This window comes from Carassius auratus, chromosome 18, assembly GCF_003368295.1.
Source record: "Carassius auratus strain Wakin chromosome 18, ASM336829v1, whole genome shotgun sequence".
NCBI lineage: Eukaryota > Metazoa > Chordata > Actinopteri > Cypriniformes > Cyprinidae > Carassius > Carassius auratus.
Genome location: NC_039260.1, coordinates 3,932,230 through 3,945,189, shown reverse-complemented (window position 1 = coordinate 3,945,189; position 12,960 = coordinate 3,932,230). Strand labels below are relative to the sequence as shown.

General features: G+C 38.1%; 1 protein-coding gene across 1 annotated transcript in view; it reads left to right on the top strand.

Moving 5' to 3' along the window:
- Positions 1 to 1,151: 1,151 nt before the first annotated feature.
- Positions 1,152 to 12,960, top strand: part of shank3a (SH3 and multiple ankyrin repeat domains 3a) — a 189,971-nt gene continuing 178,162 nt past the window's right edge. The window contains exon 1 of the mRNA XM_026287131.1: positions 1,152 to 1,545. Coding sequence (XP_026142916.1) covers positions 1,228 to 1,545 — 318 coding nt within the window. The 5' untranslated portion in view covers positions 1,152 to 1,227. The remainder of the gene's footprint in view (positions 1,546 to 12,960) is intronic.

Genomic DNA, 12,960 nt, shown 5'->3' with positions numbered 1-12,960 from the left:
TTTTACGTGTTTGGAACGACATGGGGATAAGTGATTAGTATCCCTTTAATGATAATGTTGTAATTCGTTTTATTGTTCATTCAGAAATGTATTTAACCAGCATTATAATCCAAGGTTAAGGTTTATAATTCATTAACATATATATATTTTTTTTTTATAATTTTACGTATTTCTAAAATAATAAAAAAGCAACATAAATTATTGACCCCAAACATTTATATAGACTTAGAATAAAGTAATACTTTTAGTTAGCAAGGACATATTGATGAAGTGACATTAAAGACATTCAGAATTTTTTGAAGGAACTTTACATTTATCAAAGAATACTAAAAACGTATCATGGTTTTTTACAAAAACATTAAGCAGCACAACTGTTTTCAACATTGATAATTATAAGAAATATTTCAAATCCACATTAGAATGATTTCTGAAGGATCATGAGACACTGAAGACTGGAGTAATGATGCTGAAAATTCAGCTTTGCATCACAAAAATAAATGATATTTTAAATTACATTAAAATAGATTATAACAAACATTTGTAATTTGTAATAATATTTCGTAATAGTACTCTTTTAATCAAATACTGCAGGCTTGATGAACTTCTTGTAGATGTACGGTATAAACATAAGCCATGCAGAATATTTTGCGATAACTCATTTGGCTCATATTTCTCAATTACAAAAACAAATAAATAAATGGACATATTATTTGAGAAGAGAGTGCAGGGACATGAAAACGTGAAACTAGTGCAGCTTTGTCAAATATTGGTTACTTGCACCAGAGGTTATTTATAGAAACAAAATATGAATTTAACAGAAAAAATAGAGCTGATGCAATAATAAATAATCAGTATGAGATCATTAGAATTACTTTGTGAAGTAATCTGATTATTTTGCATTATTTAACGCTGATGTTGTAATCTGTTGCATTGTTCATTGATGAATGTGTTAAAAATTGGCATTATAGCCTACAGGTTTGATACTTGAAAAGCTTAATCACAGCACACATCTAACCTCTCTCTCTTTCTCTCTCTCTCTCTCTAATCCTCTCTTGCACCTACCCTCCCCTCTCTCTCTCTCTCTCTCTCTCTCTCTCTCTCTCCCTTCACTGGTGTGTGTGTGTGTGCGCGTGTGTCAGCAGCTCCCCGTGTGTGTGTGTGTGTGTGTGTGTGTGCGCGTGTTCGTGAGGGAGGCACTATGCAGTCGGAGCTCCACACACACAGAGCATGCCTGTGAGTGCGGGCTCGGGCAAACATGAGCCTTCCCAGCCCAGAGATCGTCCACAGCAGCAGCCTGAACTCCCGTCTGAGCCCCCCTCTGCCCTCCCCCTCTCCTCTCTCCCTCTCTCACTGCCTCTCTCTCTCCCTCTTCTCATCTACTCTCGCCCTGCGCAGCCTCTTCCCCGCCACCTCTCCAGCACAAGCCGGGGGGACATCTCCCACTCTCCGTACGCCGACGTTTGCCGAGCGCCGGCCGGCCCCATGGAGGAACCCCAGGGCAACACACTGGTCGTCCGCATAGGCATCCCTGACCTGCAGCAAACGGTGAGTCCTGTCAGCGCTCCAAACTCTCTCTCTCTCTCTCTCTCTCTCTCTCTCTCTGTCTTCTTTTGCCTGTCCTGTTCTCTTCTCTTTCAAGCATGCACTTGATTGTTCTCTTTCTTTTTTTACCTGTTTTATCCTCCTCGCTCTTTTTGCTCTTGAACGTAACCCGTCTTTATTAGTGCGACTGCGGCGGACTTTGAAAACTGGGTTCTTGGAGGGAGACGGAAAATCAAAGGTAGATACAGTGGCGGGTGGGTTATTGGAGCTTTACTGTAATTCACAGGGACTTTTTTCTGCCTGTCGCGAGGCTGTCAAGACTTGTCAGTTGGGTTGCAGCGTATTGTACCGCGTCCCCAGGGCCCTCTGGAGCGACATATGGTGCTGATGGATATGAGAGCCCCGTATTGAAGTGCAGTAACTCACCTGTTCCTTTTGGACAGATACAGGTGTTAACGGTTGCAGGTGACACATTTAATTTAATCATTTTATTTCAGTTTTGCACACACTGAAGCAAGGATTTGGAGGTGTGCTTGAACTTTGATTGCATATGAGCATGGCTTTCATTTCTTTTCTTTTTTTTTTACCTGTGGTTGGTTGTGACATGTTGAGGTTGTGATTATGGTGAGAACTGGCAATTTTGATGCACGACTGGACGAGATGAGGGTCTGTTTCCAATTTGTCCTTGTAGTCCCGGGTGACATCTAACCATTAGCATTCCCAATACAAATATACTATACTTATGATATATATATATACACTGGCGTTTAAAAGTTTGGTGGCGGTAAGATTTTTTTATCAACTAAGTCTCTTATGGTCACCACCAAGGCTGCATTTATTTGATCAAAAATGCAGTAAGAACAGCAATATTATGAAAGAATATTTCAATTCAAAATAAGAGTTTTCTGTTCCAATATGTTTTAAATTGCAATTTATTTAGTGTCCACACCAGCAAACAATATCGTCTGCTTATTTTAAGTGCACGATCGTCTTAATAAAGCTTGTTACAGCAGGATGGATTCTGATTGGCTGTCAATTTTTTATAATTCATCAGCTGGAGAAAAATAGTTTTGAATGTGATTACAACAATATCGTTTCTCCTTGTCTTCATCATTAAACTTTTGTGGTGTGGACTTCTTTAATATTGAGAACAATTTGTAAAACTATACCTTTATCTTCATAGTTATCGTCCTTGGTTTGAACAGGTCTTAAGCCTTTGAATTTTAGTAAATGTTGCTTGCTATAAAAAATTATTTCGTTGGAATTCACTGCTAATTTTGAATGGATGTCAAAGGAAATGTGCTAACAGAGCCATGCTAACTATCCAAACCTTGACCCTTTTGAGCTGAGCAGGGATTGTGGGATTAGCAGCAGTGTGGAGAATAATGTGAGAGCCTCAAAAATGCTTTATAGCTTTATGCAAATAATACGAAGCTGCCAGCCAATGGTTGTGAGGATCTCAAAATGTCTCAAAATGTACCAGTAGTGCTGTAACTTCTGGTTGGTTCTGTATTCTAACATATATTTAAGCCTGGTTTCAACTGCAATTTCTGAACATTAATTATAGCTCAAATACGGCTGGGTTAACAAAAGTGTCACTTGTGCACAACAGCAATTACAAAAATGTTTAATGCTTTTGCTTAATGCTTAAAAATGTTTAATGCTTTTGCTTAATGCTTAAAAAAGCAATCATTGACCATGCTGAAGGTAATCAAATTTTGCTTAGCTGTGTTTTTTTTGTCAGTGTCCTCTTTTTTAGCCAGTGACCTCCATTGAAAATACGCTTAGCAAATGTCCAAACAATTAAGTCCAAGTGATTCTGACACAGATGCATATGACAGTTGAATAGAAACGCCTACTAGTGGCCAGCAGCAACTGGTTAGTCATTAGTAGCTCATAGTGGAAGGGTTTATTTCTGTTGGGTTATGGATGGTCCCTGCCCATTTGTTCAGGTTCTAGTCTGAGGTTTAATTGTTTGGACTGAGATGGAGCTGATGTTGTGTTCCAAGGATATAACCAAATATTGCAGTAAGGGGGACCAAATGGAAAAGTTTAAAGGTCCCGTTCTCAGTGATCCCATGTTTCAAACTTTAGTTAGTGTGTAATGTTTTTGTTACAGTATAAGTAATATCTGTTAAATTCTAAAGCTCGAAGTCAATGCCGAGCGAGATATTTTATTTAACCGAATTTGCCTACATCGAACGGCCAGTTTGGACTACATCCCTCTAGTTCCTTCATTAGTGACGTCACTAGAACAGTTTTTTGACTATCCTCCGCCCACATGAATTCATAAAAAAGGGGGTGTGGTCTTGTTGTGCTATCACGAAGAAGAGGAAGAGCTACGTTTGTTTTTGTCGCCATGTCGTTGAAACGCTGTTATTTTCACCTCGGAGTCCAATCATCTTTGTTTGGGCTTCCCAGGGACGCTGTACTTGGAGATCAATGGTTACAATTTATGTTTAACTTGGTTCCCGAAAATTGTAATCCACATGTAAAACTATGTGCAGCACATTTTGCTGAGGACAGCTTCCTCAATCTCAATCAGTTTAATGCTGGATTGGCACAAAGATTATTCTTGAAAGATGGAGCAGTTCCCTCTTTGTCTGGAGAAGGCGTTGTTTATGGACCACAACCGGTAAGTGTATTTTATTATTTAAGTTAAGTTGGTACGTTTAACAGTTTCTGTAACTTATTACACAAAGGGCAATGCTGTTTAGCTTTGTTATGGTAGGGCTGTGCAAAAAATCGAATGCGATTTTCATGCACATCTCGGCAGTAAAGGCGTTCTGTGATTAGAAGTACATCTCCAGCACGTGCGTTCAGATAGGGTTTGCCAGGTTTTCAAAACAAATCCTGCCCACTTGCTTCTCAAAACTACTCCAAAACTAGCCCAATCACGTTTCCAGGAAGGCAATGTGCGCTAAGCTGCTGTCGAATCACAACACTGGAACCGCTGGCCCAATCAGAACTCTAACGTATTTCTGAAGGAGGGGCTTATAGAACAAAGAAGTCATCATCCCATTTTTAGGACATGAAAACAGCAATATACAGATAAGTAAATTGTGTGAAAAATACAGGTTTTTTTTTACACGCGAAACATGAACACATGTTATATTGCACACTGTAAACACAATCAAAGCTTCAAAAAAGCATGAAAAATGGGACCTTTATGAAATGATCTGAAGAAGAACATTTTAACTGATGAATATATCTATGTGTCTGCCCCTGTTTTAGTTGATTGGTTCTCAGCCCGTTTAGTTGATTCCTTTTGGTGCATTTGATGCCTGTTAAGTGAGTAGCTGCAGTAGAATGAGTGAGCATCAGATCAATGGCTCATTCTGCCTGTCAGAAATGTGTTTCTCCTCCAATCTTTCATCCTCGCTCTCGGCGCTGTATGAGTGTGCATTGGTGACCATGCATGCATTAGTGTGGTGGACTTCTGTCTGCATGTGAGTGTGTAAGTGTGTGGTGATGTGTCAGAGCCTCATTAAAAGCAGAAAGCCATAGTGTTAACGAGCACTGTCCTTTAGCAGGGCCCAAGTATCTATGTTAATAACGAGAGGTGAATGAGAGCAGAGAGAATGTGTTAAATGCCAGATTTTCACTGGCGTATCCCACCGCCAAACGCCTTTCAAATGCTAACTCGCACCCGCTAAGTCCTGATAGTATCTTTGGGATCATTATAATCCAAATAAACCATATCAGATTGCAATCTCTATTTTCATATGCCCACATCTGCCTCCTGAGAGCACGAGGAACTCTGAGAAATCATGAATGTCTCGCAAAACATATATATGCATTTTTGAGGAGGAAGGGGTCTTTGGTGTTTTGTTAGATCAGAGGATTTCAAACTTTTTGATCTGAAGGACAACCAACTATGGTGCTCTCTTCTTATAAGAGACCCCCATCCTAAATTATAATGCATCATTTTTTATATAATAAAGTGTGTGTAATATATAAGATTTGATAAATGTTGACCTGTTTTTATTATTATTATTATTATGCATACTTTTATTTTATTTATTGCACACTCCTTTGCTGGTCCCAGGATCCTAATTTGAAAACCGCAACTTTTTTACTGCTCAATTACAGTTTTATTGCTCTTTCATAGCTCAGGATATGGTGTCAGTTGTTTTATTTAAACATATTTCAACTTTGTCACATATGAGACAATCATTTTCAACATTTAGAGCATATCATGTTTTAAACATAAATAGTATAATATAATTATGAAGCGCTTTGGGTGTACAGTAGTACTAAAGTACTATATAAATGCCTCATTCATTCAATGTTCACAATAATACTCAGATAATTTGCTTTTGATAGGATTTTATGAGAATTATTTGAGCTCATATTGAGATGATGTGATGTTTGGTTGTAGACTTTGCATCTTGACAAATTTGGGGATGTTTTGAAACAATGTTGAGGTCCATAGAAGAGACACGTGAGATTAATGGACACTTTTTCTCTGGAGGAAAACCTAAAGTCTCTATTTGCTCTCCAGTTTATCTCATTGCTATTTGAGAAAACATTACATATTAGAAAGAGTTGTTATGTGTAAAATATTCATGGACATATTTCAAAATTAATTGAAACATCACAGCCAAAAGAGTCTCAATAAAGATAAATGCACACATGACAAGATTCAGAAATCTATTTCTGATGCATACACACATATATCTTGATTTACAAACTGCTTGCGGTCTGTGAACTTCACTACATTTGTGTGTGAATCCACGTGGGATCTTGTCCTGTGCGTTTGTGAATCTTGAGTGCATTTGTAAATGTTGTTTGCATTTCTGAATTGTGTGTGCATTTCTGAATTTTGTGTGCATTTGTGAATGTTGTATGCATTTGTAAATCTTCTTTGCTTTTTAAATTTTGTGTGTGCATTTGTGAATTTTGTGCGCATTTGTGTATCCTGTGTGTGCATATGTGAATGTAGTGTGTGCATTTATCTTTATTGAGACTCTTTTGGCTCCATGTCACTTGCCTTCAGTTGAAAATAAAAAGTGCACTTAAAAAAAAAAAAGAAAGAAATCGTCCATTTATGATCTTTTGCAGAGCTGCCTTTGGCAGTGATTACAGCTGAGAGACTTACTCTAAGTAGGCTGTGCGTCTTCTGGATTTGCAGAACTGGATTTGGTCAGTTATTCCTGTGTCCTCCATGCAGATGCTCTGTGGATCATCTGTGAACTATAATCTTCAGGTCTCTGAACACATTTTGTGGTGTTTAAATCTCGGCTTTGACTGTGCCATTTAGAGACGTCCAGAAAAACTGCCCTTACGGCAAGAACTGGTCACTGTCGTAGTCTAAGTCTGGTGTTTTTTTTCCCCCTTTTGCAGATTTCATTTGGTTCCATTCAATTAGCTCCTTCAGATCTCCCAGTTCTAGCCCATAAAAAGCTTCCTGCTCCATAAACCCGCTTGACTTCATGGTTTTAGTGATTTTTGCTAGCCAAAGAGAGAGATGTTTCTCTCAAAAGATCTAGGAAGTTTTCTGTAGTCTTCTCTAAGTCCTGGAAGTACCAGTTGGCTAAGACTTGGTTCTGGCACAGGTTTAGTAAACAGGAGTGGCCAGGGTCCTCATTACTCCTTTTGGATGGATAACCAGTCTTTAGGGTTTTAAATGTCTTCCATTTTTTCAATGATGGTCTTCACGATGCTTTTAGAAACGTTCAACATTTTAACATTGTATACTGTATGACCTCATGTTGGATGAGTGTGATCATGCATGTCCAACCAAGTGAACTATGAATGTCTTTTCTTGTCTTAATAAAAGTGTAAGTTAAAAATGCAAGTTAAAAAGGTTTGAATTGATTCTGAAAGGTTTTATACCTGAAGAGTTGTGAAGGTTTGGTTGCACTCGCTTTGCAAATCCCTCACCTTGCATTAATGTTGCATCTGCTTACAGCTTGTCTTGCGAGCGTAGTTGGCTGTGTTCACTGCAGGCTGACTTCCAAATAACTGTGTAGATTAATAAAAAGCAGGAAATTATGTGTAGAGAAGAGCACATGTCTCTGGAGGGTTTCGGTTAAGGATTTCAAAGTGTGACAAAAGCACTATTCCCTGACGTTAATCGCAGAGGGACACCTGTGATGTACTTACACATGGCACAGCCTACAGGGACCTCACTGCTGGGAGAGAAATATTACGCTTTACAGTAGATTACAGGTGAAAAAGTCTGACTGTACGCGTGTGGGTGTGTGCACTCTTCATGTCAGGGAAAAGGATGACTAAGGAAACTAACCTGCTCGTATCTTGTGTGAAATTCATATAATTTCCCAAAGAGAAATGATGTTCATGTCTTCAGCTTTTCCTTTTTCACATATTGGTTTTGCTTAAAGGAAGAGCTCCCTCAAAAATGAAAATTCTGTTATCATTTTCTCACCCTCATGTCATTCCGAACCCTTATGAGTGACTTTCTTGCTTCTGGGGAACACAAAAGAAGACATATCGTGTAATATCTAGACAATTTTTTTTTTCAGAATGGGGACTGGGACTGTTTAGCTCCATCAAGCGATCAGAAAGCCGTACAAAAGCAGTCCGTATGACTCACTTTGTCTTTGTGTGAAATTTAAGTCATTACTAGGTAGCTTTAAGTAGTTCTCAAATCTCATGCATCAGGATTCGTTGTGCTGGATTTGACATTAATATTGCCTGACATTAGAGACGTCGAACTGATTTGCACGCTGAGGGGATTTTCAGTAAATAATGACTTATATTTTGGTCTGTTCCTCTAACAAACATGAATTCTGACGATTTGGAATATATTGCAGTACTTGTGATTTTTCATCATGTTTCTAGCTTTTACAATCCACATTATGAAAAAGTACACTCTTGACATTCTGCAATATAGCTCCAATTGTGTTCCACGGATGAAATGAAATCATACAGGTTTGGAACGACGTGCGGGTGAGTAAATGATGACAGAATTTTCATTTCGGGTGAACTATCCCTTTATTGGTTTCATATTGACTGCCAGTCCCACCCACAGAGATGTCTGGCGTGAGGTAGTTCATTCAAATTACCCAGCTGAGCTGTGCTGCTCAAATACATGCAATTTGCCTTTAAAGCTAAACTTGATCCTGTGTCTCTTCTTCAACAGCAGCTCTCAAACACTGGCTGACAAAGGAGCCAATTACCGATGTCAGATTCAGAGATCTGTAGAATGTATTCAGGAACATCTGCATGTATTTTTCCATACTGTATAATGAAAGATGTTTGGTGGCTTCATCACCTGAGTAGTCAAAGTAACTTGTGCACTATATAATATTTAGGAGGCATATTGTATAGAAGCTTTGTATGAAGAGTAGTTGTTGTTTGGCAAGCATGAGTAATATTAAAGCAATTTTCAGCAAATATCATCTTAAATTTTGGTCTTTTTCCACACATAATCATCTATCATCTGACTTTAGAATACTTGGAATAAAGTGCAAAGTCGTATGGACCAGTCAGAAGAGTTTGAGCCCTTGAAAGGAATGACCTGTGAGCTGTCATAGCTCATTGCTTTCAAGGGCTCAAACTTGAGCTTTAACCGCTATGCCACATTATTTCTGAGTACAGAAATAAGTAGTCTGTGGAATTTGAAGATGTTTTAAGCATTGTAATCCATGCAATCTTTATCAATTTGTATTTTGGTGGGTGTCTCGGATGCCTTACATCAAACGCTACACAAAGTATTCATTCCATGACTTGTTCATTTGTGGTCATGATTTACTGGTTTGCTCCCTCTATTTAGTAAAATTGAGGCCATGCTGTACTGATACGTTCCTTAGATTTAGTAAATCATTGCCACATTGTACTAATTCGTTCCCTCATTTTAATTGCAAAAAAAAATTTGGAAATGAATTCGTAAACTGGCCACAAGTGTATATGTAGTGGGAACATTCTTGTTTTGAGGTCAAGATCAATAAATATTTATTTATTTCTGCACGTCATTTGTGGGGCACTGTATTTTTGTGATATATATATATATATATATATATATACACAGACTGTTTAATGAAAGCTACTCGTATTGTATTTTAAACCAATTATGTGTCAATTCTAGCAGTGTCCCGTGCAGTTTGGTGATTGTACTTGTTCGTGATGCTCTAGTAATCAGGCTCTTGGTCCCAGATCTCCTGTTGACAGATGGCATGTGTGGCTCAGTACGGACGCAGAGCACAGTGACAGCTGTAATACACACCTTACAGTCCACCTGGCCTTCCTCTGCGGATGTCTAATGAGTGTTTAAAACATGGAGTAGCATTCTCAGCACATTTAACTTCCATAATTGTGAGTTTTGAGTTTTCAGTGGGAAATAATGTAGTGAGGTGCATGATTAATTGCAATAAAACTGAAATTGCTTTATGGCTTTGTAACGATCAGCCTAACAGGGTTACAGCTGAGTGCGATTCTCAAATCTGAAAGACTGTGATTTAATTAAATAAATATATGCATGTGTTTGAGAGCAAAGTACAGCACGGAGTTCTATTACATGTGAGCAGCTAATGATCCAGCGTTTTCAGTGTCTCCATTGGTGGTAAATTCTGCTGCACAAAAACACATCCCTGCATCTGTTCTGAGTTTGGGTTTGGGTCACTTATTATGTGCATTTAGGAACATGCGCCGAACACCTTCCCAGAAGAAGTGCTTATAACTTTAAACAACTTCCTTCCATTTTCTGCCAAGCTCAATGGTTTAAATATTACAAATATAAATATTAGTATTGCCGTTGCAATTTATGGTTGTACTGTGAAATTAAATAATTTATATTATGATATTATTTTTGTTAAATACACTTTTATTTTTATTTTACCATGAAATATTACAAAAGTAATATTTCTTATTTTGTTAATATTTTTATTTAGTAACAGTAATTATTCATTATTATTATTATTATTATTATTATTATTATTATTATTATCATATTAAAACAATATGCATCCCTACAAAGAAGCACAGCAAATCTAGAGCTTTTTTCTTTACTTAAATCGCAATTTAAATGAATCTAAATTAGATTTTTTCCAAAGTCTTGCCGGCTTTGGCTGGCATCGGCATTGGTTTTAATTACACGGTGAATTTTCAGCTATGATATTTTTACATTCATATCATTTACAGGAATTTTTTTTTATTTTGATCAAACGTTGCTCAAACATTTATTTTCTTTCTCTTTCTCTTCTGGACATTAATTAAGAAAGATTGATTTTGTTTCATTAGGCTTTACTGTCTTACTGTGAATAGCAGCATAGTTTAAACAAAACCTCCTGGTGCCAGGTATATGGAGTCAGTCTTGATGTTGTCTTCCAGAACGATATGTGATGTTACTGAGGCGAGACGGCATCATCCGAGCTTGAGACAGAATGATGGGTCTGAGACAGCAAAATCTCTGGAAGACTGTTGGCTGACTGCAGCTGTCCGATCTAATGCTCGTCTTGGACTCACGGCTCGGGATCTGATTATTTTTTGGTTAGCATTATTACCCCTGCTGCTTAATAAAGGCCATTAATTGAGAGCATCTTTTGTTTGGACCTCAGCAGAAGAGATTAGCCATTCACCTCAGCCACAGCAAGCTGTCTAAACTACATAAAGAGCCTGCTTTCTCCATCTCGTTCTCATTCATTTTTCTGTCACTCTATACTTAAATAGAGGTAATGGATGCATTTTTAACACCACAGCATGCTTGCAACAGTAATGCATGCTCATAAATATGCTTTTAGCTCACAGTGTTCAATGGTGTCACTTCACGAGGATCGTCTTTTTTTTCACACTCTCTGTTTGATCATTTAGCTTCCCTTTCTTATGCTGTCATCACTACATCGAAACATCCTAGTCTCCTGCGTTCTCTCTGTCTGTGTTTTAAGAAGGCATCTTGCCCCCTCTTCTGGCACACACGTTCGCTCGGCACGCCGATGCCATCCATCACGACCGAGGTTTCGATTGTGAAGGCATCTCACGTTCTTTCAATGCTATTTTTAGCTCATTCAAACCCAACCTGCACTAGCATGTCTGCCGCGGACTCTCCCAGACCGTCTGGACACGGCACAGACTCACATGCACACAAATGAGAGCTGGGTTTGAGAACTGAACGTCTGGAGCTTGTTATTCAGGTGTGTCCTGCATTCATCTGAGCAGGTGAAGGGAGCCGCCCCCGGTGGACTCTGGGATTGATGTGCATGTGGCACTGAGAGCAGACCTCGACTGAGATCTACGCTGCTTCGGGCATTTGCACTTTCACTGTTTTTTAAGCAGAGTAAAGCTTTCTTTTCCCTCTAAAGCTGTGAAAGCAGGAACAATCTGAAAAGAATCGATCTGATATATACTGTATATATATATATATATATATATGTGTGTGTGTGTGTGTGTGTGTGTGTGTGTGTGTGTGTGATATTTTTCAAAAATATCTTCCTGCCTGACCCCAAACTTTTGAATAGGAGTGTGTGTGTATATACACACACACACACACACACATACACACACACACACTACTATTCAAACGTTTGGGGTCAGGCAGGAAGATATTTTGGAAAAATATCACAAGAATGTTCACAAAGGCTGCATCATTTATTTAATCAAAATGACAGTTAAAAAAGTAATATTGTGAATTATTATTATTACAATTTAAATGAACTCTACTTTTATTCAACAATGCACATTTAACCGTGCATTAAATACATTTGTAATTTTACAGATTTAAAATTTAAATACTGTTAATACTTTTCATCAAAATACTTTTGATCAAAGCCATTTCCACGGAATATCACAACTGATTCCAACCGTGATAATAAGAAGAACTGATTCTGGAGCAATAAATCAGCATATTAGAATGATTCCTGAAGGATCGTGCGACACTGAAGACTGGAGTAATGATGCTGAAGATATCTTAATTCATCTTAAAATATATTTACAGAGAAGAAAAGGTAATAATGTTTCAAAATATTACTGTTTTTAGCAGCCTCGTTGAGCAAAAAAAAAAAAACTGAGAGTTCTTTCAAAAAGATTTAAAAAACCTAACTCATCCTAACTTTTGAACGGCTTGTTCTCAGTTAAGCAAGTAAATGTATATGAGAGAGAGCGAGAGAGAGAAAAGAGGATTTCCTCAGCTTTACTACAGCACGCTACAGTCTCTTCCCTGCGGCAGTGCTTCTCCAGACGGCATCCTTTATCCAATTATTAATTATCTTCTTCATTCATTGATTCTTAAACTCCAGCCTGTGGCACAACGCACACACCTGTAGGATCTGGTGCAGAGAGGTAATGATTGGATATGAGGAGGTCAACACACGAGAAATGACTGAATTTAGGACGGCAAACCTGTAAGCATCAGAGACTCCTGACAACTTGTGTTAGAGCTTGACCCTGCTGAAAAAAAACAAAAAACAATAATGGTTTCCACTACAAATATCATTGCAAACATTACAAACCTTTGCGACA